This window comes from Schistocerca serialis, chromosome 1 (assembly GCF_023864345.2).
Source record: "Schistocerca serialis cubense isolate TAMUIC-IGC-003099 chromosome 1, iqSchSeri2.2, whole genome shotgun sequence".
Lineage (NCBI taxonomy): Eukaryota > Metazoa > Arthropoda > Insecta > Orthoptera > Acrididae > Schistocerca > Schistocerca serialis.
Window position 1 is genome coordinate 316,866,513 of NC_064638.1, and position 27,269 is coordinate 316,893,781.

Sequence of the window (27,269 nt, forward strand, 5' to 3'; positions counted from 1 at the left end):
CTTGGAAGAGCAGTTGAATGGAATGGATAGTGTCTTGAAAGGAGGCTATAAGATGAACATCAACAAAAGCAAAACGAGGATAATGGAATGTAGTCGAATTAAGTCGGGTGATGCTGAGGGAATTAGATTAGGAAATGAGACACTTAAAGTAGTAAAGGAGTTTTGCTATTTGGGGGGCAAAATAACTGATGATGGTCGAAGTAGTGAGGATATAAAATGTAGACTGGCAATGGCAAGGAAAGCGTTTCTGAAGAAGAGAAATTTGTTAACATCGAGTATATATTTAAGTGTCAGGAAGTCGTTCCTGAAAGTATTTGTATGGAGTGTAGCCATGTATGGAAGTGAAACATGGACGATAAATAGTTTGGACAAGAAGAGAATAGAAGCTTTCGAAATGTGGTGCTACAGAAGAATGTTGAAGATTAGGTGGGTGATCACGTAACTAATGAGGACGTATTGAATAGGATTGGGGAGAAGAGAAGTTTGTGGCACAACTTGACTGGAAGAAGGGATCGGTTGGTTGGACATGTCCTGAGGCATCAAGGGATCACAAATTTAGCATTGGAGGGCAGTGTGGAGGGTAAAAATCGTAGAGGGAGACCAAGAGATGAATACACTAAGCAGATTCAGAAGGATGTAGGTTGCAGTAGGTACTGGGAGATGAAGGAGCTTGCACAGGATAGATTAGCATGGAGAGCTGCATCAAACCAGTCTCAGGACTGAAGACCACAACAATGATGAGGGAACTCACCAGAACATGGTGTAGAGCCATATCCTGAGATCACGTGATCCATGATGTTATGTTCTGTGCACCATGCTCTCTTCTTCGGCCGGTGTGGCCGTGCGGTTCTAGGCGCTTCAGTCTGGAACCGCGTGACCGCTATGGTCGCAGGTTCGAATCCTGCCTCGGGCATGGATGTGTGTGATGTCCTTAGGTTCATTAGGTTTAAGTAGTTCTAAGTTCTAGGGGACTGATGACCACAGATGTTAAGTCCCATATTGCTCAGAGCCATTTGAACCATACTTTTTTTTTTCTTTTGCTCTTTTCACTTGAGTGACCTGGTATGTGGTGTTGATTGAGAAACACATGATGTCACTCCAGCTACATGCGATTAATGTGGGAGATTTTCCGCCTTGCCCTCAGCATCATTTGCTTGACACAGATGAGCATCAGGTGATGTGTTATGCCACAGCAGCTTCTGTTCCTGGGTGATACTTTCTTGCCACACACAAAGAGAAACGAAATAAATTAATAAATTGGATCAAAGGATTGTCAATTCATTACTTGTTTTTCAAGATAGTAGCAAGAGCGTCCTTGAATTTTTGAAATTCCTCCAAGATATTCATACCTTGACTTTCACATATCGTCAATATTAAGTCAGTTTTTGGGTACGCTTAAACAATGGAATCTCCAAGACGGCTTATCAAGAATGTATGGAAAAGATAGATTGCTACCTACCATAAAGATGACACATTGAGTTTCAGACAGGCATGACGAAAAGACACACATTAGCCTTTGGCCACGGCCTTTATTGGAGAAAGAAACACACACACACACACACACACACACACACACACCTCATGCACACATGACCGCCATCTCCACAGCTCAGAACGGTATGATACTGTGATTCAGAATTGGAGCAGCAATCTGGAGGTGTTTTAGAAGGGAAAATGATAGCAGGACACAAGTGGGGGGAGAGAAGAGCACTGTCTAGCGAAGCAGGCAGGTAGTAGACTGCCAAGGGGTGAAGCGTTGGGAGGCTGTAGAGCAGGGACATGGGGAGTGGGAGAGCAAATAGAGAGCAAAAAAAGAAGAGGTGTAAGGAAGGGGAAAGGTGGATGGATGTGTTGGCAGAGGGTGGCACAAAATCAGGGTTGGAGATGAGAACAGGAAGGTGGTGACAGGACAGAGGAGGTGAAAGTTGTTGATTGGAGCCATAAGAGAGTAGGAGGCCAACGTGCAGGAAGATGGCACACTAGCTTGAGAAGGACCAGGTGAAGTGGATGGAAGAAAAGGTCGTAATGTTGTTAAAGAATGAAGATAGGGTGACTTGGCCCTGAGTAAAAAAGTGCGACCATTTCAGAGATTGGGAGAAGGAGAATAGGTCCAGTGTGGTTAAATTTGAGTGAGGCCCTTGGATAGGACTTCTTTTCCTCCAATCCCACCAAACAAACCCAATGTTGATCCCTGCCTCTCCTAGTTCATACCTCCATCCAACCATTATTTTCTCCCTTCCCTTCTTTCCACCCATCTTGTCTCCAGGTAGTCTACCAGAAATTCCTTACCTTCAATTATGCCTCACCATCCCTCCCCAGTTCCCTTCCTCAGAACAGCAACCTTACAGCAGAAGAAAGGACAGCCATACAGAACAGAAAAGCAAAGCCAGACCTAGTCATCCTACCTCCATACAAAGGTTCCACTGCTGTTGCTGTGAACCACAATGACTACCTGGTAGAAGGCGTCTGCCAGTTATCTGACTCCTTTACCTGTAAACTCTCCAAGAGTGATCCCATCCCAGAAGTCCAACATAGCCCCTAATCTCTGCCTAAATCCTTAGGCGCTTTCCAGAACCTCCCCCTGAATCCATTTCCCTGCTCACCCCTTATGACACCAGGCAAACCCACCTTCTACAATTTCCACAAAATCCACACTCCCAGTAATTCTGGAAACCCATTGTAACTGGTTACTATGCCCCCATTGATAGAATTTCGGCACTCATTGAGAACACCTCCAACCAACTGCCCATAATATAGCCTCCTATGTCAAAGATACCAATTACTTCCTTCACCAATTCTCAACCAGCCCCAGCCCTTTACCTCCTGGATCACTACTCATCACTGTTGACGCTACTTGCCTATACACCAACACCCCTCATTCCCATCATCTTACTGCTATTGTACACTACCTTCCCCAATGTCCTACAGACTCCAAACCCAATACCCCATTCCTCATACATCTCACTAACTTTATCTTAACTCGCAACAACTTCTCCTTTGAAGCAAAGGTATACAAACAAATCTGTGGCACACCCGACAGCACCCACAGGGCACCCTTCTATGCCAACCTGTTTATAGGCAATCTAGAGGAGACCTTTCTAACCTAAAACGACCAACTTATGCTCTGATTCAGGTTCATTGATGATATCTTGATAATCTGAACTCAGGACCAAGACACTTCATCTTCTTCACAGACTCAACGCCTTCTCTCCCATCTGTTTGACTTGATCCTCCTGAAACCAGTGTGCCATCTTCCTGGACGTTGCCCTCCTCTTCTCTGATAGCTCCTACGCACCTCTGTTCACGTTAAACCGACCAACCACTAACTGTACCTGCATTTAGACAGCTGCCCACCTGGAATCAGAGTATCTGCGGTGACAAAAACTCTCTCATCCACTATGCTGTCTCGTCAAGGCCTTCGCTGACTGATATTATCCCCCAGATCTAGCCTGCAAACAGATCTACCATGCCATATCTCATTACACCCCCATTTTTTCCACCAACCCCAAGAGCCAACTTACAAACAAGTTCCCCCTTCATCACCAAATACCACCGCAGGCTGCAACAATTGCACCACATCCTTCGCCAGCGCTTTGATTACCTATCATCATACCATGAAATGACAGATATACTGCCCGAGATCCTTCCCAACTCTCCTAAAGCGATGTTCCATCGCCCCGTAAATCTCCATAACACCTTAGTTCACCCCTATACTACTCCCTGTCCCAGCCCCTTGCAGATGCAAGACCTGCCCAATCCACCCACTCAGCACTTCCTATTCTAGTCCTGTTACAGGCTTATCCTACCCCATCAGAGGCTGGTCCACCTGTGAAAGCAACCATATCATATACCAGCTCTGTTGCAATCATTGCACAGCCTGTAATATTAGTATGATGAACTACCAGCTGTCCAGAATGAATGGCCACTGTTAAACAAAATCCAAGAGCAAAGTACACCACCCTCTGGCAAAACATGCAGCTGATCATGAAATGCTTGATTTCAAAGGCTACTCAAGCCATCTGTATCCTCCGCTTCCCCACTAGATTTTCGAACTGCACAAATGAAGTTGTCCTTAAAACACATTCTCCACTCCCAGAATAATTCTGGCCTCAAACTATGGTAACTACCGTCACCATACCATTCACCCAATAGCCTCCACCTCCTTTGTGCTATCACCTGCTCCCTATTCTCGCCTCCTAACCTCTTTGTGTGCCACCCTCTGCCAAAGCATCTACCTGTCTTTCCCCTTCCCTGCTCCCCTCCTCTTTTGCTGGCTGTTTTTTCCTACTCCCCCCCGCCCCATGCCCAGCAGCCTCCCAATGCTATATTGGTCGGCAGTCTAGTCCCTGCATGCTCCACCAGACAGCACTCTTTTCTCACCCCACTCTTATCCTGCTATCCATCCCCTTCTCCACTCCCTCCAGACTGCAGCTTCAGTACTACATGACAGTTACATTCTGGTCCAAGTTGTCAGAGGTGGTGGTCATGTGCGTTTCAGGTGTGCTTGCTTATTTTGATGAATGTGTGCGAAGGTTTTGGCCAAACGCTAATGTGTCTTTTAGTTATACCTGTCTGTAGCTCAGTGTGTTATCTTTATGGTGAATAACAATCTACCTTTTCTTTTTTGGATAGTGTTTTATGGATTGCCCCTCTCCACTGGAATGTGCTGCGTATGAGGAGGTGAATTCTAGTTTGGTGTTTATTCCAAAACTTGACCCATGTGCTAAAGCTATGGAATATTTTTCGAGAAGATGTACCTGACTCACTGCTGCTGAGACTTGCGATCAATGTGAACCTACTGATCTCTCTTTGTAAGTATATCTTTGTACAAGATGTTTGAGGGACTTCGGCTGTTTACTATAAAATATAAAATTAAAAACACCTTCAGCTATCTATATTTTGTGTCTAATAACTTGGTTGCAGAAATAAATTACATTCAAGATGTAGATGGCTAAAGATGTTTTTAATTTTACATTTTCAGCTCTCGCTGGTATGAAGTCGCAGTTTTGTCTTGTTTTGTTTTGTCATGAGAGCTTCTCATGTTCATTTTTGTCGTTTGTTATTTTGATGACTTTCTTGACTTAAGCTATTGCATGTTGATACTCTAATAAAAAAGTTGGTTAAGGCAACCACTCATGACAACGGGAAAAAATTAAACAAGGAAAGAAAATTTAAAAAAAATTAAAAATATGCAAAAGTTGTTAAGTCGACCGCTCGAGTAAAGTAAGAAGTCCAGGTTCGAGTTCCGGTCCGCTAAAAATTTTCACTTGTAGCCAGTGAATTATTCCAAAGATCTCAAGCAGCTCTTCTCTTTCGTCGTGGAAATAAATGATCATTTCATCACGATTCCTTCTGATTCATGGATTATGCCTCTCTACGAGTGTGCAAAAAAGGTTTTGTTATTAATATCAGTCTTCATTTCCGAACAAGCATGAGTCATTATAGTGCTTCATTGGTTTAATAACCGATTAGAGAAGAAAAATGACGTAACTCAAAGGCAGCACAACTAAGCACGAGTTGTCTTCCAGTCTGCTGCCTTAGTCGGTTGTGTCAACGACTCTGATGCACGGCTGGCGCTCTTTATGGTAAGATTACGAAACTTAGACCATAGCTTTTTTTTTTAATACGTGTCAGCTATCTTACTAGAGCATTGTTTGCTATATGCAATTATGTGCTACAACCTTGCGAAAGGTGAGAAATTCGGAGACCTGTTAGGTGTATACGCTATCTGCTCAAAAGTATCCGGCTTCTGATGGGGTAGGATAAACCTGTAACACGACTGCAACAGGGAATATTGGGTGGATGGACAGGGCAGAGGTCTTGCATGTGGACATTCCACAGGGATATGATCCTCATACCAAGATCCTGGGACTGGGAGTGGCAGAGGGATAGACTAGGATGGTGTGGAGGTTGATAAATTGGTGGAACACCACATTCGGAGGTTTGGGATGGATCTTGAGTAGGAAGAAATTTCTGAGAATGTACGTTTGGGGCACAAAGTTGCATGGTAGTAAAACAGACTTTGGGAAAACCGGAACAGAAGAGAATCGAAGCATTTGAGATGTAGTGTTACAGAAGAATGTTGAAAATTAGGTGGACTGATGAGATAAGGATTGAGGAGGCCGCGCGGGATTAGCCGAGCGGTCTAGCCGCTTCAGTCATGGACTGTGTGGCTGGTCCCGGCGGAGGTTCGAGTCCTCCCTCGGGCATGGGTGTGTGTGTTTGTCCTTAGGATAATTTAGGTTAAGTAGTGTGTAAGCTTAGGGACTGATGATCTTAGCAGTTAAGTCTCATAAGATTGCACACACATTTGAACATTAGATTGAGGAGGTTCCGGGCAGAATCGAAGAGGAAAGGAATATGGGGAAAACACTGACAAAAAGAAGGGACAGGATGATAGGACACCTGTTAATACATTAGGGAATGACTTCCATGGTACTAGACGCGGACGTATAGGGTAAAATCTGTAGAGGAAGATGGAGACTGGAATGTATCCAGCACATAATTGACGACGTAGGTTGCAAGCACAACTCTCAGATGAAGAGGTTGCCACAGGAGCAGAATCCATTGCGGGCTGCATCAAACCAGTCAGAAGACTGATGGCTCAAAAAAAAAAAAAAAAAAAAAAAAAAAAAAAAAAAAAAAAAAAAAAAAAAAAAGAGGAACAATCACAGCTGAAGCAAGCACAGGCGACGTCGTATACCTATGGACAGGATGCATAGGGGCCATCGAGGTTTGAGTAACGTGGTTGTGAAAAATCGCTTGAAATCAGGAGAAGGGATCGCTCATTAATGTCCTAAGTGTTACCAGCAGTCCAGATAGCACAATAACTGTGTGCAGAAAGTTAAAAATAAGGGGGTGAAAGAGTCGAGCATGAGGAAACTTTCGTGATCAGGGGGCCTGATTTACATTCCTAAGCTCAGGGAGCGCCTCGTCACGTGAAGCGACAGCAGCGCTCCTGGGGCAGAAGTCAAATTTATAGCGTCAATGATGTTAATGTACAAGGCATGAAAGGTAACTCTTTCCTACCAAGACATTATCCCTCAAAACAAGCGATTTTGAGAATACAGTATTTTATTAAAATTATTTTAATAAAACAGTCTTGATCGTATGTTGTGTGTAATTTCTTTTATTGAACGGTTTCTTTCTTTTTTAAGACCGTCACCAGACTATGTTCAATGACGACAAAACAGCGAAACGGTCACCAAAAGAAATATACATCACGTAGAAGCAATCAAGACTGTATGCATGAAATAATCTTACCGATCGCTGTTTTTCCTTAGGACAATGTTCCTAAAGATTCTTACGGTCATTTTGTATTCACTCCATGTTTAGAGATTTACATTTATCTACCCTTTGTGAACATTATTTCTTTATATCTACATTACATCTACATCTACATGGATACTCTGTAAGTCACACTTAAGTGTCTGGTAGAGTGTTCATCGAATCACCTTCACAGTAATTTTCTAATATTCTAGTCTCGAACAGTTTATTTGTTTTAATGATGTTCACCCCAATTCCTGTATCATATCAGTGACAGTCTCCCCCCTATTTCGCGATAATACACTCCTGGAAATTGAAATAAGAACACCGTGAATTCATTGTCCCAGGAAGGGGAAACTTTATTGACACATTCCTGGGGTCAGATACATCACATGATCACACTGACAGAACCACAGGCACATAGACACAGGCAACAGAGCATGCACAATGTCGGCACTAGTACAGTGTATATCCACCTTTCGCAGCAATGCAGGCTGCTATTCTCCCATGGAGACGATCCTAGAGATGCTGGATGTAGTCCTGTGGAACGGCTTGCCATGCCATTTCCACCTGGCGCCTCAGTTGGACCAGCTTTCGTGCTGGACGTGCAGACCGCGTGAGACGACGCTTCATCCAGTCCCAAACATGCTCAATGGGGGACAGATCCGGAGATCTTGCTGGCCAGGGTAGTTGACTTACACCTTCTAGAGCACGTTGGGTGGCACGGGATACATGCGGACGTGCATTGTCCTGTTGGAACAGCAAGTTCCCTTGCCGGTCTAGGAATGGTAGAACGATGGGTTCGATGACGGTTTGGATGTACCGCGCACTATTCAGTGTCCCCTCGACGATCACCAGTGGTGTACGGCCAGTGTAGGAGATCGCTCCCCACACCATGATGCCGGATGTTGGCCCTGTGTGCCTCGGCCGTATGCAGTCCTGATTGTGGCGCTCACCTGCACGGCGCCAAACACGCATACGACCATCATTGGCACCAAGGCAGAAGCGACTCTCATCGCTGAAGACGACACGTCTCCATTCGTCCCTCCATTCACGCCTGTCGCGACACCACTGGATGCGGGCTGCACGATGTTGGGGCGTGAGCGGAAGACGGCCTAACGGTGTGCGGGACCGTAGCCCAGCTTTATGGAGACGGTTGCGAATGGTCCTCGCCGATACCCCAGGAGCAACAGTGTCCCTAATTTGCTGGGAAGTGGCGGTGCGGTCCCCTACGGCACTGCGTAGGATCCTATGGTCTTGGCGTGCATCCGTGCGTCGCTGCGGTCCGGTCCCAGGTCGACGGGCACGTGCACCTTCCGCCGACCACTGGCGACAACATCGATGTAGTGTGGAGACCTCACGCCCCACGTGTTGAGCAATTCGGTGGTACGTCCACCCGGCCTCCCGCATGCCCACTATACGCCCTCGCTCAAAGTCCGTCAACTGCACATACGGTTCACGTCCACGCTGTCGCGGCATGCTACCAGTGTTAAAGACTGCGATGGAGCTCCGTATGCCACGGCAAACTGGCTGACACTGACGGCGGCGGTGCACAAATGCTGCGCAGCTAGCGCCATTCGACGGCCAACACCGCGGTTCCTGGTGTGTCCGCTGTGCCGTGCGTGTGATCATTGCTTGTACAGCCCTCTCGCAGTGTCCGGAGCAAGTATGGTGGGTCTGACACACCGGTGTCAATGTGTTCTTTTTTCCATTTCCAGGAGTGTACAAAACGTAGTGCTCTTCTTTGACTTTCTCGATGTACTCCGTTAATCATATCTTATAAGGATCCCAGACCGCGCAGCAGTACTCGAAAAGAGGACGGACAAGCGTAATGTAGAATGTAGACAGATGTTTAGTAGACCTATTACATTTTCTGAGTGTTCTGTCAAAAAAAAACTCAGTCTTTGGTTTACCTTCCACACAATATTTTCTATGTGTATTTTTCAATTTAATTGTTCGTAATTAAACCCTAAAGCGCTAAGTAACAGTTATTGGCACTCGTATTCAAATACAGAGATATATAAACAGGCAGAATACGGCGCTGCGGTTGGCGACGCACATATAAGACAACAAGTGTTTGGAGCAGTTGTTAAATCGGTTACTGCTGCTACAATGGCAGGTTTTGATCTTTTGATAACTTTACTGAACGATAGACAGCATCATCTGCAAAGAACATAAGACTCGTATATGAATAAAGAATAGCAGAGGGCCTGTAACACTACGTTGGGGAAAGCCAGACATCACTTCTGTTTTAGTCAATGACTTTCCGTCAGTTACTACGAATTATGATCTCTCTGACAGGAAATCACGCATCCAGCCACATAACTGAGATGATTTCCATAAGCATGCAATTTCACTACTAGCCGTTTGTCTGGTACAGTGTCAAAAGCCTTCTGGAAATCTAGAATCAATTTGAAATGCCTTCTCAATGACACTTACCACTTCATGCGAGTAAAGAGCTACCTGTGTTGCACAGATACGATGTTTTCTGAATCCGTGTTGCCTGTGTGTTAATAGACCGTTCTCTTCGTGGTAGCCTATTTCATAATGTTCGAATATAATACATGTTTCAAAATCCTGCTGTATGTCGACTTTACAGATATGGGCCTGTAATTTAGTGAATTACTCCTACTACCTTTCTTGAATAATGCTGTGACCTGTTCTACTTTCCAGTCTTTAGGTACGATCTTTCGTCGAGCGAACTGTTGTATTTGATTAAGTATGGAGCTAATGCGTCAGCATACTCTGAAAGGAACCTAATTGGTATACAGTGTGGACCGAAAGACTTGCTTTTGTTAAGTGATATAAGTTGCCTCACTACTCCGAGGATGACTACTTCTAAGTTACTCATTTTGGCAGCTGCTCTTGATTTGAATTCTGGAATATTTACTTCGTCTACATTCGTGAAGGAATTTCGGAGGTAACTCTGCTTTGTCAGCACTGTCGTCGATAGTATTTCCATTGCTATCGCGCAGAGAAGGCATTGATTGTGCCTTGTCGCTAGGATACTTTACACACGACCAGAATTTCTTTGAATTTTCTGCCAGGTTTCGAGACAATGTTTCGTTGTGGAAACTACTATAAGCAATTCGCACTGAAGTCTGCTCTAAATTTCGAGCTTATGTAAAAGATCCACAATCTTGTAGATTTTGGCTTCGTTTGAATTTGGCATGATTTTTTGGTTAGCACGTTTTACAATAGCCGTCTTAAAAGCTTGCGTTGCAAAACTCTGTAACGCCATTAGTAAAGAAACATTGGTCGTGACACGTAAATAAATGTAAAAGTGTGAAGATGGTAAATTTCTTCATGCAAAAATAAACACCTATATAACGCTACCTTCAATTTCAACAGCTGCAGCGTTCTAATAAATCCAAAAATATTAGAATTATTTGTTAATGTTAATAGAATAGAAAAAAAGTACGATAGGGAGATAGGCATTCCCAGTCGACAAACAGGAGGAGCTTTGCGAATTTCTCCCGTGGGCTGTACTGAGATGAATCGAGGGCCGCAACTGGCCCGTGGGCTGCCGGTTGCTCAGATGTGGTCTTGCACTTCCTCGTAGGACATACACTCCTGGAAATGGAAAAAAGAACACATTGACACCGGTGTGTCAGACCCACCATACTTGCTCCGGACACTGCGAGAGGGCTGTACAAGCAATGATCACACGCACGGCACAGCGGACACACCAGGAACCGCGGTGTTGGCCGTCGAATGGCGCTAGCTGCGCAGCATTTGTGCACCGCCGCCGTCAGTGTCAGCCAGTTTGCCGTGGCATACGGAGCTCCATCGCAGTCTTTAACACTGGTAGCATGCCGCGGCAGCGTGGACGTGAACCGTATGTGCAGTTGACGGATTTTGAGCGAGGGCGTATAGTGGGCATGCGGGAGGCCGGGTGGACGTACCGCCGAATTGCTCAACACGTGGGGCGCGAGGTCTCCACAGTACATCGATGTTGTCGCCAGTGGTCGGCGGAAGGTGCACGTGCCCGTCGACCTGGGAGCGGACCACAGCGACGCACGGATGCACGCCAAGACCGTAGGATCCTACGCAGTGCCGTGGGGGACCGCACCGCCACTTCCCAGCAAATTAGGGACACTGTTGTTCCTGGGGTATCGGCGAGGACTATTCGCAACCGTCTCCATGAAGCTGGGCTACGGTCCCGCACACCGTTAGGCCGTCTTCCGCTCACGCCCCAACATCGTGCAGCCCGCCTCCAGTGGTGTCGCGACAGGCGTGAATGGAGGGACGAATGGAGACGTGTCGTCTTCAGCGATGAGAGTCGCTTCTGCCTTGGTGCCAATGATGGTCGTATGCGTGTTTGGCGCCGTGCAGGTGAGCGCCACAATCAGGACTGCATACGACCGAGGCACACAGAGCCAATACCCGGCATCATGGTGTGGAGAGCGATCTCCTACACTGGCCGTACACCACTGGTGATCGTCGAGGGGACACTGAATAGTGCACGGTACATCCAAACCGTCATCGAACCCATCGTTCTACCATTCCTAGACCGGCAAGGGAACTTGCTGTTCCAACAGGACAATGCACGTCCGCATGTATCCCGTGCCACCCAACGTGCTCTAGAAGGTGTAAGTCAACTACCCTGGCCAGCAAGATCTCCGGATCTATCCCCCATTGAGCATGTTTGGGACTGGATGAAGCGTCGTCTCACGCGGTCTGCACGTCCAGCACGAACGCTGGTCCAACTGAGGCGCCAGGTGGAAATGGCATGGCAAGCCGTTCCACAGGACTACATCCAGCATCTGTACGATCGTCTCCATGGGAGAATAGCAGCCTGCATTGCTGCGAAAGGTGGATATACACTGTACTAGTGCCGACATTGTGCATGCTCTGTTGCCTGTGTCTATGTGCCTGTGGTTCTGTCAGTGTGATCATGTGATGTATCTGACCCCAGGAATGTGTCAATAAAGTTTCCCCTTCCTGGGACAATGAATTCACGGTGTTCGTGTTTCAATTTCCAGGAGTGTACATCCATGAGGTCACTGCTGAGTGACGCCTGTGGCGGAGTAAAGAGCGACAGCCCTGGACAGTGGATGTGGTGTCATTAATCACGCTATACCCTGTGGAATGAAGGATGTAAACTGCCAGTATTTGTAGTGCCAGCAGTGAAGAATGGAGTAGGTGGGACGGTATGGGAGTGTTTTTCGTATCAACACATTTTACAGTATTGTGTGTCGCTTACAGTAGAGGGACAAGTCGGAGACCATGATTATTTGTATGGGTATGACAATGCAGCCTTTTATAAAGTCGTATGTGAGGCAATGGATTGCCGTCAATAACATTCGTACATGGACTGTGCTGCCCAAAGCCCCGACCTGGACCTAATGGAACACCTTTGGGATGAGTTACGATGTTGAATTCGCTCCAGACCCCAGCTTCCAACGTCACTACCTTCTCAGTTTCTGCTCTTGCGGAAGAATGGGCCGCCATTCCTCCACAGATATTCACACACTCATAGAAAATGTCCCTAGCAGAGTTCAAGCTGTCATAACCGCAAGTGATGGAGACAGCCAATGTTAGTGTTCCTTAATAGGTGTCCTTGTGCCTGAACCGTGATTTATTTTCAAAGAATATTCTTAAGAATTTATTTTATTTACTAGCGATTCATCAAGAACATTAACACATTTAATCACACTATGTAAGCTTGGATGTAGTTGCCAGGGAGTAACTGATGAAATCATAACCAAATTCCTTTTATTCACTTTAATAGTGCCTAAAAGCATTTTTTTAAAAAAAGAAACAGATTTAAAATTATAATCAGAAAGCACCCTCTAAATGTCAAAGTTACAATTTATTCAGAGGCAGAAAGAAACACGTTTCGACTGCATGAGCTTTCGGGCAGAGAATCTTGCCACTCCCTTTCGACACGGCCGTAGTTACGACAGCTCACAGCACCCTCTTAATGAATACACTGGTGCAAATCTGCAACACACCAGATAACTTTAAACTAAGAGTTTTAACAATTTACACAAGCACACCCCCCCGTAGGAGGGATGGAAATGGTACAAAACACTAACAATTAAAATACTGACCTTGCCACCGAAGGGTGGCAACTTTATATACTAAAATGACCGTTTAAATAAAAGCCCATGAAATGCAGTCTTATATAAAATTCTATAAGGTTGGGCAAACAATAGTTAAGTTGCTCTACAGTACACAGATACCGCCTCTCAAGATCATAGGCAATAATATCAAAGTTTCCAAAGATCAAAACATATTTCAGGTATTAGGCCGTTACACTGCAAGCGCCGGCCGCGGTGGTCTCGTGGTTCTAGGCGCTCAGTCAGGAACCGCGCGGCTGCTACGGTCGCAGGTTCGAATCCTGCCTCGGGCATGGATGTGTGTGATGTCCTTAGGTTAGTTAGGTTTAATTAGTTCTAAGTTCTAGGGGACTGATGACCACAGGTGGTAAGTCCCATAGTGCTCAGAGCCATTTGAACCATTTGAACGCTGCAAGCAATAAATTCGTTAACACACCAAATCCGACAAACATGTCAGAGGCAGCTACTAACGTACGGTAGATTGATAGGGAGATTACCGAACAACCCGAACCGCAGGTTGCTCTAACCCGCCCCTACTCCACAAGGGAAAAACGGACCACCCAATTTATAAGTAACCACCTTCCCGCGGGTGTGCAAACGGAGAAGAATGGTGGGACGACCCCAAAGCAAAACGGCTAGTGACCTCACCAAGAAAACAAGTAGAATTTAACAAGAGTAAATCGAACAACATACCACCAATCACTTAACTTCTAATAAACTGCGATTTCTCGAGAAGACCTGCCGCAGCACCCCCAAATCGCTGCCCGGAACCGTCCGCTACTAGCCGTCTTCAATGGACACAGGAAGGCGCGCCGATCTCCCGTCTCACGGCGTCGCAGCTCGCACCGGCCAGACTTATGTCGTGGGTTGACTCCTGTTGCTCTCGTCTCGACCGCGAAGTCACTACCCTCGCTATACGCCGCGGCCCACTGGACTCACGCGGCGACCTCACATGCGCCGACGCTCAAGACGGACAAGTCATCTTGTGTCTCAGTGCGCGATCGACCAACGATCAATCCGATCGCCAATGACCATTGCCTGAGCAAACTCGAGCAGACTGAGGCCAAACGCGCAGACTCAGATGGAGGAACTAAGCCCCGACCAGCTCGCTGAGTTCTCTTACTGGCGGAGTGGAAAGACTCTCATTTTGCCGGCTTTAAGGTTGATCCGAATGACAGACATACTAGCACTCCGAACGATAGACAGACACTACCTGTTCAACAATGCGGACGAGAGACAGACTAGCAAGCCGGGGACGAGAGACTGACCCGACTGGCGAGCTTATAGCGCCCCTTAAATGCACATGAACAGGCAACCTTTTCCCTTTCCCACCAGAGGGAGACACCAAAGCTGCGATTGCCACAGCGGCGCCACCGCCAGAAACGGAGGGCTACTGCTTCACACTACTCGCTGCGGCGCGCTCTTCAAAACAGCAATTTTTACCACGGCTCAGTGCCTTTGATCAGTTAGTAGACATTCCTTTTTAGTTTGGCCAACACAACAGAACTACTGTAGTTGCTGTTGCTCAAGCACACAAATACATCTGTTATAATACGAGATAATACTCCGAGTCTTCGTATCTATGACTGATAAGACGGGTCGTGTTGCTGGCTCGCGGTGCTGCGGGGTGATGGTCTGTGTGTTGTTTTGCCGCTGTTCGCAGGAAGGATGGCGGCTGCCGGAGGAGGCTGCGTCAGGTGACGGTACGGGGATGTCGCCAGGGGTGCAGCCGATGCCACAGGCGGCGGGGGCTTCGCTGCTGCTGTGGGCCGAGGGCGGCGCGCTGCTGCTGCTCATAGCCCTCACCGTGAGTACTCCACTCCGCTGCTCCATCTAAAATGCAAAACTCTATTTTGTTAAATTTCTAGCGTGGCACCTCCTGAGTCGTGCTTCGCAGTAGTTTAGAGAGCTTATGAAAGTCACGACTGTTTCACTGAAGGAAATGGGAAGTGTAACATCGTGATGCACAGTACTGTATTTATCTTTTTGGGACTGCCCATCACATAATGGGTATTAAATGACTAAACTTTCATTCTGTTCGGAACTGATGTCCATCATCAGTATGAATATGGGACGTGACCTCTACAGGCACGAAGACACAATTGTATTCGTTGTAGCACGGGAGCTAACAGCCTCTCAATGTCATCCTGAGAAATTTCTTTTCATGACTGAAAGACATGCAGTATCATGTCATAAATATTGCTTGTTGTACGCTGGTATGAAATATCTGTCTTTCCGTCACATCAAGACATACACTGTAAGGAATACGATGTTTGGAAATTTGATTATGAAGGGTGAGACAACAGGGTTTAAAACTCTTGCCACATGCAGACGAACATTCAGTCTCCCTTCAACAATTACGAAATCGGTCATTCTGTCGTATCCCGCGGTTCCCTTAACAATGACTCCAGAAGTTGGAGAGGTATGGGTCTCGAGAGTCGCTGTTCGCCGTGACCTTTCAGCAGGTCATCTATGAACGCATTGGTGCCGGCGGGGGTGGCCGAGCGGTTCAAGGCGCTTCAGTCCAGAACCGCGCTGCTGCTACAGTCGCAGGTTCGAATCCTGCCTCGCGCATGGATGTGTGTGATTGCCTTAGGTTAGTTAGGTTTAAATAGTTCTAAGTCTAGGGGAATGATGACCTCAGATGTTAAGTCCCATAGTGCTTAGAGCCATTTGAACCATTTGACACAATGGTGTCGATCTGTTCACCAGAGACTGAATCGAGACTCAGTTTTGAACACCACAGGATGTAAACCAGTGTCCTAGTGGACTTCTGCTCGACACCAGGTCTCTGTTGTCGGTGGTACGGTGTAAACGGTAACTGATGCAAGGCGACTAGAGATCTCAGCCCAGCTTACAGCAGTCTGACTCTACAATTCTCGGTAACACTCTGCCTGTAATCTCTAACCAAATTTCATTTGTGACCATCCACCCATTCGTCAGGGCGAGTTGAAAAATCCCAAGTTTATTTCTTGATCTGAGTACTTCTGGAAGCACCCATGCCTATTCCCCTTGCCACAAGGTTTCCATGAATCCATCTCGCCACCATTCGTCTTGCAGTCGTTTCGCCACAGCCAACTGTCCGTGCGATCCATTGATATCATGCCCCTGCGTTCCTCGTGTTAAAGATTCGGTCTCCCTCAAAGAACGAAACATGGCAATAAGCTGCACGTAGATTTCTCTGAGATGATTTTCTGACCCAGATCTGTACTAATGGTTAATTTAGTAAAACTGAAAACAAGCTCTCTCAAGGACGAAATTTTAATGAATATATCTCACAATCATTTTATTGCTAGAATAACAGTTTGGTAGCATTCGGTTCCCGTCAGTACATATGCTGTACTTTGGATAAGTGCAATACAAGTATGAAACTCTCTCGTGTTCGAAAGAGTGACATTACTATGGAATACTGTGGTGGAGAACTAGTTCGTTATGTTGAGGAGATTATTCATACAACGTTAACTAGAAAAGCTGAGAAATCTACGGGTCGTTTCTCGGCACTGAATGAGAGATTCGCATTACGTGTAGAGCTTTCACGCATGAAATACAGACAGCAGCAAGAAGAAACAGGCAAATATGAAGACTTCCTCTGTATCAGCAGTTTACCTCAATGATATGCTAGGAAAAAAGAAGGTAATTCTATTTTTGCGCCCTAAAACCACAAACAAAAAAAAAACAAATAATTCTATTAACTTTCCATTCATTCTCTTGTGTGCGTTGCAATGGGGACTCTGTTAAGAATGTTTAGTTTCTGGGCATAAAATTAAGTTTTGGCTAACTTTATTTAAACAACACTGTTACTGGCTGCTGTTGGATGTTACAAAAATTCTGTATATAGGACACGTCCAGAAATTATGAGACGATATAGCATTGTGTTTGTGGGCCGAGTCTGGAAGTAGGAAAGGAGCTGTATTTTACCGAGGGTATCCAGATTCAAGCTATGATGCTGAAGCAACAGAAGGTGAAATAAACTTGGTTCTGGCTCTGTGACATTCAAATTGATGTGCACTGATGTAAAGGCAATTCAAAACAATAAATGATTTGAAGTACCATGGTTATGAAGCAAATGATATCTGTGGGAGAGGGCACAAGATGTAGGGCAAGGCCGGCCAGAAATTCTGCACGAAGCGGAGCTGTTGCAAGTGTGCAAATTCCAGCTCACAGTGTGCATACTTACCAGACGTGTAAACAGGAAAACCGAACCGTCACCGCTCATTTAGTGTATTTCTCTAAACACAGATGTCACCACTTCGCTTTGCCCACTAGCTGGGATGTACTGTACCTGGGACATCCTTGTGCTTCTTTCAAAGCGTGCAATGCAATCATGGAAAGTGTGCATAAATATGCCGGACTGGTTTTACCTTAGTACCTTCCATGGCAAGGGTATCAAACAATTTTTTTTTCTTTGATAATGAGGTGGAGCCCCTCCACTCCCACACCGGCAGGATCGACAACTCAAAAGGTCTACTGCCATCTCTGCATAAGGGTTAGTTTTCACTAAAGTGAGGTGTCGCAGGATGTGGGTACTGCGATGTTTGTGTACGTCTGGTTAAGATTAACCATTTATACGCGCTCATCTGGAGACAGATTTGGTGGAAGTCGAACGAAGGGTATCGGTTTGAAGGGCAGAGGGAAAAAAAGTGTCAAGGCAAGCGCCAAGGGAAAAAAACCTCTGCGATAGTTAGGTCGGGTAGTAAGAGCAGTATGTCTTGTTGACTGCGACAGTTCAAGCAAGGGTAGGTTATGTTAATGGTGGGTATCGTGCAAGGAGATACCGTGTCAGTGCCGTGGTCGTCATAATTAGAGGAGTCCGGTGCGGCAGCGCAGTGCGTTGCCTTACGCCCTGCGCTGCACCGTGTCTGTCAAACATGTCTCTCAATAATTAACGGATGATTTTTAAGCATGTAAGTAGACCTTGAATAACCAGTTTAATACCAAATTTTTCAGATAATTATGTTCGCCTACGTAACGTAGAGGAGGATGGGGAACAGTTAGTAAATAACAATTCTACGTTAAAAAAAAAGAAAGAAATCTGAAACATATTTATCATTGATGATGAGAAACGATGAAGTTAATGTTGGGCACAAAAGCGCCCCACATTGATAAACGCAAGCAGTTTCGAAGACTTTCGTCACTGATAGTCGATCGAAACTTTGATTATTCATCTTCATTATGGATAAAAATCCTTCACACGCATAAGTATAGCCGAAAATGGACGTATCTCTAGCAGCGTCGGCTGCAGGAGTGGAAATTTTTGCTGTAGAAAATTTTTGTAGAATTCTTTTGTACTTCGTACTGCAAAGTACCTGTCCTTCATCCGTGTGTTACACTGCACGTCGATCATTTACATCTGTAGGCGATTCGGAGCCTCTTCAGCTCCTGCTGAAAACGGCCGCGCAAAGTAACGAATGATAGGAGATACTCTAGTAATGTCTACAAATCTTGCTTGAAATTGCTCCTTAATGTTTACAATTATTGACATGTATTCCTGAAATCTAATGCTTCCGTGGACCAAAACAGTGGTAGGGAAACGTGCAATATTTTCAGACGATAGTTAGCTTCCTTTCAAAAGCAGTTTTTTTTCCAGTATGTCCGAAATTAAATTATTTTCACCTTGCAAACAACATTCAGGCTGTTCATGTGAGCCATAATGTCCAAGAGAAAGGCACAGTATGATATTCAGCAAGGGGCTTCTAATTTCGGTTCACTCTTTCCATTCCCGTGCAAGAAATGTGTACGACCAAACTTCAAGCAAAAAAATCTTTTCAGCATTTTACCTTGACCGGTCCACCGTACTTCGTTATAGTGAGATATGTCGTCGTCCTCCTTTCCTAATTCCTCCAAGAACTCCAGAAACTGGCGATGCGTAAGCTCATGTGTCCTCAGATAGTTTACAGTACACACAACAATTTACATGACGTTTACTAAAGTTACAGATTTTTCACAAAGCGCCTCTCGATGTAGAATGCAGTGAATTCTATGCAATGTCTCTCTGCAAGTCCCAGCTTTTTGCGCATCAGTGATATGAGTCTTCTGATGGCCTCGCACTGCCGGTGACCCTTCCGTGGTCACTGGGATTAACCGATTCCAATCCATACTTATAACATCAATCTCTTGTTCGACACCTTGGAGTAAGTTACACCTGTCGTAGTCCCTTTCAAAGGCACTAAGTCCAGAACATCTTCTGCTACACGCAGAGCGTTATCGACACCTCTTATGTATACCACTACCTGAGCTGTATCTGTAAGGTATGTTGCTTCATCCAACGCAACAGAGAAAGCAACAAACACCTTAGCCTTATTTATTAACTGGCTGCGCACGTCGCCGGCCACAATGCTTACAGGTCGTGTCACTGTTTGTTTGGAAAGGCCGATTGCTCGAAACCTGCTCACGTTCGTGGGACACAAAAGTTCTACAGTATCAGTGGGACAGTCTTTTACATCTTCTTAATGCAATTTTGAAACTTGCTCGCAGTGCGAATGTGCTGTGACTCACATTCTGGAAAATTGAAAACAGTACACTTTACAGTAAAACAGAAACAAATGTAACACAAGAAACGAACAGTTCAACAGGTTTCCAGAATCAGATTTTCGCTTTGCAGCGCAGTGTGCGCTGATATGAAACTTCCTGGCAGATTAAAACTGTGTGCCGGACCGAGACTCGAACTCGGGACCTTTGCCTTTCGCGGGCAAGTGCTCTACCATTTTTTTTTAAAATGTCATTTTGTTCGTTTACGTTCGTTGCATCTGCTTGGGGTGGACGTCGTAAGACATCCGTTTAAGTTCGTTGATGATCGATGAACTCAGTTTCTTTTTTTATTACAGAAGGCTGTTAACCCTCCATCTGAGCTACCCAAGCACGACTCACGCCCCGTCCTCACAGATTTACTTCTGTCAATATATCGTCTCCTACCTTCCAGACTTTACAGAAACTCTTCTGCGAACCTTGCAGAACTAGCACTCCTGAAAGAAAGGCAAAGGTCCCGAGTTCGAGTCTCGGTCCGGCACACAGTTTTAATCTGCCAGGAACTTTCATATCAGCGCACACTCCACTGCAGAGTGAAAATCTCATTCTCGAAGTATCCCCGATGCAGTGGCTAAGCCATGTCTCCGCAATATCCTTTCTTTCAGCAGTGCTAGTTCTGCAAGGTTCGCAGGAGAGCTTCTGTAAAGTTTGGAAGGTAGGAGACGAGATACTGGCAGGAGTAAATCTGTGAGGACGGGGCGTGAGTCGTGCTTGGGTAGCTCAGATGGTAGAGCACTTGCGAAGGCAAAGGTCCCGAGTTCGAGTCTAGGTCCGGCAAACAGTTTTAATCAGCCAGGAAGTTTCAGTTCAAGAGGTGTCAATTATTATGACTTACATTAAAATCCTGTTGATGCGCCTCATCCATTTTCGTAAGCGCACTTAATTTCGAGCGTCATTCTCCGCTATTCAGTATAGTACACTCTTCTCTATGAAATCAGTTGTAGTGTCTTGCAATCGTGAACCTGCACTGGTCGTCTATTATTCTGCGGCACAGCAAAAACTGAGTTTTCACCTACTGCTGTGAAGGAGAATTGCACTCCCCAGTCGTGTTTCAAAGATTGATAACACAGATCTCCCTTTATTTGCTTTTTTTGCAATACTCGTCATTTCTCAGTACGTCTCAAATGGTTCAAATGGCTCTGAGCACTATGAGACTCAACTTCTGTGGTTATCAGTCGCCTAGAACTTAGAACTAATTAAACCTAACTAACCTAAGGACATCACACACATCCATGCCCGAGGCAGGATTCGAACCTGCGACCGTAGCGGTCGCTCGGCTCCAGACTGTAGCGCCTAGAACCGCACGGCCACTCCGGCCGGCAGTACGTCTCACATAAGGCTACAGTCGCCAGAGGAAAAAGAGACTGGGTGTCTTTCGGTCATACTGGTAACATGTAAACAAGGAAGCAGAAACGTCGCCGTTCATTTGGTATAACGTGTCGAGTCACAAATGTCGCTGTTCCGCTTTGCGCGCTGGCTGAGACGTGCGTACCTGCGCACTTCTGCACAGTGCGCAGCATTTGGCCGGCCCTGGTGAAAGGAGATTTTTGGATGGCAGAGGGTATCTATAGGACAAATGGGAGCAATTAATTACGGTTTAACATCTGACGATTTCGTTTTACATTAGACAGAATAGGTGGAGTGGGTTTGGTAGTTGTTATTGGACGTATTTGTTTCGCCACTCCATTACTTAGAAACGTGAGAATGATCTTTTATAACATCTATTACTAGAGTACTAAATAAAATAGTTTCATTCAAACTTATTAAACTTTACAGTACTGGAATCATGTTAAGGGAAATTTTACTATCTTCCACCCGAAAAAAGAATGTTCTTTAAGAATTCATTTCTCGGGCTGAGTTGTAGATATCAATGTCAAATTTGGTCAAAATGTTTATTTATATTTCCTCTACAAACTGGAATTTTTTCGACCGGAAATGTCGAAGAGCAAAGGCGGAAGTGCCGTCGGAACGAAACAAAATTTTGATGTAGACCTGCACGCGCGGTGTGTCACAGGTCAGCCGGCTCGTCTGAAATCAAAAGTGGGATGACGTTAGCGAAAGATGTAAGATTCTTTAGGAGTTTTACCTCGCTTAAGTTGTTTGGACCATAGGAAACAAAATGTGGCCATTTAAAAAAAATAGTTTTTTCATCGATTTTTCGACTTCGTCAGCCAAGTAAAAATATTGATAGTTGATGGATCGGAATGAAAGTGGTACACCTCCTAGACAATTTAATTAGCTTCGTCGCAAACGAAGAATCTTGCCAATCGGTTCAGTAGATTTGAAGTTACAATCCCGCGCGATAAAAAAAAGTCATTTCGAAAAAACTCTTTTGAAGTTTTGACTACATATAAATGCAATATTATGCAACTTACTTTCAATGTGCTATTCCGGTTCCATAAACGAGTCCTTCCTCTTCCTCATAGAGGGCATTCTGCTCGATCTGGGACATCCTGCGCTGCTCCAGAGCCGTCGTACGGCCGGTGACAAGCGGATTTCGGCCGCTTGAATCCGGTGGTCGTCCGAATGCTTGGCGAACTGCATCGAATTGAGTCCCAGGGTGACATCCATCGTTGTCATGGTCTTCAGAATTGCTGAATACCCTTCGCTGAAACTGCTCACTGCCAGGAAAGTCGCAGTCTCCAAGTCTTCGCACCAGAATGCAAGTGCTTGGGGGTAACTTCCAGATACACACGTTCAAACTTTCATTTGAATTTTGTGTGTTTCCTCCCATGCACCGGTACAATAACTCGTCCTCTGAAAGGGTCTCGTAGATCGGATGAATCACTTTTTGAACTTCTTTGGAGAGCGGCTGGTCGTGTTGATATTCGTCCAGATGTCTGGTAGCCTCTGCAATGCACCACTTGCACCGACTAGTTTCCCAACCGGACAGTTTTGGTGTTGTAGGTGGTCATCCATCGAACACTTGTGGAAATACGTTGCCCAAATTGCCTTCTCCGTCTGTTCCACGGAACTGGAATGCCATCGGATTGACAACCTGTAGTACGTCCTAAGCTCCTTGATCACTTTATCAGTTTTAGTCATGGTCAAGCACACAGATTAGTTTTTCGCTGCTACAAAGTTGAAATTCCCGAAAAAATCCGGTGCGTGAAAAAGGCCGACTTCAGGTAGGTGCATTTTTTTTTTTTTTTTTTTTTGTTCAACCGCGGACAACAATCATTTTCTTTCCATATTCGGAAAAACCGTTTCAGGGGTGGATTCTAAACACTTCTATGGATCCAAAGATGCAGTTTTAAAAAAAATCGATTTTTGAACCAAAGGATAATAAACCTCCCCTTAACGCTGTTGATTACTGTACTTATACTTTCAGTGACTAAGTTCAGTGGTTAAGGGCGACTCTGACGCTGCGCACTGGTGTGGACCCTGCTAGGTGGGCGGCAACCTGCTGGTGGTGTGTGCGGTGGCGAGGTCGCCCACGCTGCGGCTGCCGACCCACGCGCTCGTTGCTAACCTGGCCGTGGCTGACCTCCTGCTGGGCACCGCCGTGCTGCCGCTGTCTGCCGCCAGGGAGCTCTGGGGTGCCTGGCCGCTGGGCGCCGCCCTCTGCACCACGTGGACCGCCTTGGACGTCCTCTGCTGCACCGCCTCCATACTCTCGCTCTGCGCCATCTCGGTGAGGACCGACCTATTTGAATATTTCCACTGCATTTAGGGACTTGGAGTTCAAAGTTATTAGTGGTGTCTCGTGTAAGAGCCACATCATGAAAGCATAGGTGGATCTCACAGTGGTATGATATATGTAACCTGTCGTAGGTTTATTGGTTCCACAGCATTCCTTGTTATTTTTTGCAGCTGACAGCGTCAGACAATTGGTGTTGGCGGTGCCAAAGGCAATTGAATAAAATAAGTTACTTAGGACAGAGAAGCGCTAGAAATATCAGAACTACATGCAGTCAGGAGGAAAGGAAAACATGTTCTCTCATAAATATTCGTCTCTTGGATTTGCTGCTCTTATATTTTTTTTCCGTGTTTGCAGTTAAACTTACTGGACATAGGCCGCGCATTTTTTGTTTGGGTAACAAGGAAAAACAGTGTTTTACATAAAAGGCGGAACCTACATCCAGCAATTTCTCTCATAAAGTTAGGAATGAATGAAAAGCTTAAAATTATGGATTCACATATGCAGATAGCTGATTGCAGATAAAATACAGACGGCCCAGGCTCAAGGCTAAACTCGAAAATACAGTTCGATAACGTAATATGCCTATTTAAATTGCATTTGCGTTCTTGTGAAGGAAATTAACTCTTTAGCTTAGTGATCGAATGTATCACAATCTCAGGTAGCCGGACTAGTATATCTAAGCTACTTTTACTGCACACGATACATTGGTGATCATGATTATCTCATTCTGTATTAATTAATAATAAAACTGTAGTTGTGGTAAAGACTTTAAACGCCTCTTAATCTTCATAAAGGTTCGCCTCTTAATCTTCATAAAGGTTCGCCTCTTAATCTTCATAAAGCTTTCACCGAACTGAACCTTGCAACAAAAGAATTAACAGTTATCAAGCTAATCACAGCCAACTTCCGTTAGTCAAACGACAACCTCTGCAGGAAGCACTACCATAGCACCCGCAGTTAACAGAAGGTCAATGTGTCCAAAGCAGTATCATTTGACACAGGGAATTAGGAGTTCTGGTACGCAGACAAATAGACATCCATACTCATATTCCTACCATCACAGGTTAATCACAGTAGCTGAAGTGTAGAATTATCCCGTTACAGTTGTACAAAGAGACATAAAACTTCTAATATGAGTTTGTGAATGAACAATGTGTCAAATGTCGTCAAATCCAATAGATCTTAATTGATAAAATAAAATACTGTAACACGCATGTGTGATAACTTAGGATTAAGTTACTGTATATATGTTACTATGTATATCTTAAAATTGTTATGTGCTTGATTAAATATCTTCACGTTATCAATGTCAACCAGTTATATTGTGATAGAGTACGTCGTATGAAGTTCCAGACAAATGATAGAGAAGTTATTATAGCCTTTAATTGGAACGAAATGAATTAATTGTTCAAGATAGAGCTACTACCATCATCCTAGGCAGAAGTAGCTAAAACACAGTACTACCACATCAGTTGTTGCTGAGATCGATCTGCATGTCACTAATTTTAGCGATGGGGTAGAACATGCTTCTAGCGTCATCTTTTTCAAACCAATAGTTTTTTCCAGAAAAACCCATCGTGAACTCCTCTTTCCAGCTCTAATCGTTCCCATTTTTGCTTTACATCAGTATATGTCGGCCATATGCAGCCTACCTCGCCCGCTCTCCCTTCCTCACACCATGTCATGCAACAAACAGTTGCCTGCTGAATAGCTTATCCTAACGCACAACCAAAAGCTGTCATTTATTTTAAATACAGCAAAAAAAAAAAAAAAAAAACCTTTAGCTTTGCAGAGTAGTCTGAAACGTATCAGCGGAATTCTAAGCCGACCTGTTTCAGATATTAAACATTCCACTGATTGAAGAGAGCAAAATATAAGAAATAATGAAAAACCTGACTAACACCTATAGGTTGTCAGAATGTTTATCCGGTCCCTTTTTTTCATTTAACTGTAACAGTGGTTATAGCAATCAGCTGGCGACTTTAATAATCTCCCTGATTTGCAAAGAACGTATACTCGATATCTTTGGCTCTGTGTACAGTAATGGAGATAGCACGCTAGAGAAGGCAAGAGGCTTTACTTGCATAATCTGGTACTGCGTCACATGTTTTGCAGTTTCCGTTGGGATCCGGGTTGGTGAGAGCAAGACTGCTTGGGTAAGATTTTTCTGCTGAGAGTGACCACTGGGTTCCAGGTATGTTAAACTGTTGAGGATACCTAGGAAATATTTTCTAAGCTTTTCTGAATTCAGTTTGTTTAAATAGTGCATTATTTTATTTCAAGTGTTTCACAATTTTTGGTTAATTAAAACAGTCAATGTCGCTTTGTGGTTCTGCCTGCTTGTGGTTAGATGGGTCCTTTTTTAAAACAGGTTCTTACAGTGCTTAAATAATGTCGCTCCATACTTTCCGATAGTTTTCAAGGGCAGTTTTCATGGTTAAGCCAACTACCTTTTGTGACTGTTTGCTCGTGGTACCAAAGACCGTTTCATGTTTCTCATGGCGTTAAATACATCGCTGCAGTGTTTTCTTCTTAAATTTGATTAGCTACCTGTCTAATATTACACATGTCAATTTCCGTTTGTAATTCCTCAGACTTTACCAAGACTACTTTGTCAATCAACACGCGTGGCTGATCGTTTAGGGCCCTACTGTGCTCGTTTTGCTAGTCAACTTTGTTTCAATACTGCTGCACTGTTAGTCCCGGTCATTCGCGAGTAAAACTGGCGAGGTTTAATGTGCGTTCCTTTGGGAGTACAGCCACGTGGAGGGCATGCATGCAGTTTTCTAGACAAACTTGTGAATTTAGTGTACCATCGTTTTCCTTGTGCATTCCCGTCACCCACGCAGTACAATAAAATCAGTCGCTTCTCCGTAGGTTAATTAGGGATTTCGGCATGTAACGATCCTTTCATTATCTGGTTCCTCCTATCCCACATAGAGTGATTGGATTGAATTACTGTAGCAGGTGTTTTCTTATATTACATGTTTGTAGGGTATGATAATTGGAATTCAGTGAATACGACTAGTGTGCTTGTTATTCATATGAATAAATGTTGGAATGATTTCATCTCTTGTCTGTTATTGAACACGTAATGATAACATTTTCCCTTCTCTTAACTGATCCTGGTGAATAAATTGAATGTGCATAGGTGACGACCAGCTATTCTTGTATGACAGAACTTATAATTAAAAAAATACGTATGTTTTGTAGTTACCTAATGAATAACAGTCGATCGAACACGTTTTTATCGCACTCTTGCACATAATAGACACCAGTTTGTACTTTTAAAACGACGTCTCACAAATTTCAAGAGTTTCGTAAATTGCAATGGTTAGAATATTGTGATTGCCAGCCGGAGTCAGGCAGCAACAGCCGGCCGAGACAGACGTAGCGACAGGGAAGTAGCCGATTTTGTGAGTTTTAAGAGTTCCTAACCAGGAGCGAATTTTATAATATCTGTGTGCTTTAATAGTTTAGTTTCTTGTGTTTCTGGGTGTTAATTTAATATCTGATGGACACAGTTCTCGCATTTTCCTTTGCAATGGAAAGTAAACTGATTTTGTTACGTATTACAAGTTCCTAATCAGGGGTGAATTATTTAGTTCCATCTGAGTGCTTCGGTAGTTAGGTTTCTGAATCTCTATGTATTAATCTAATTTATTAAAAATATTTAAATGTGTGTGAATTGCTAAGGGAGCAAACTACTGAGGTCATCGGTCCCTAGACTTATAAACTACTTAAACTATCATACGCTAAGGACAACACAC

At 44.6% G+C, this 27,269-nt stretch overlaps 1 protein-coding gene across 1 annotated transcript in view; it reads left to right on the forward strand.

Annotated features, from left to right (window-relative positions):
• LOC126470133 (alpha-1A adrenergic receptor-like) overlaps nt 1-27,269 on the forward strand; it is an 80,015-nt gene that overhangs the window by 36,150 nt on the left and 16,596 nt on the right. Inside the window, exons 3-4 of the mRNA XM_050097786.1 lie at nt 14,995-15,138; nt 23,248-23,490. Of these exons, the coding sequence (XP_049953743.1) occupies nt 14,995-15,138; nt 23,248-23,490 (387 nt within the window). The remainder of the gene's footprint in view (nt 1-14,994; nt 15,139-23,247; nt 23,491-27,269) is intronic.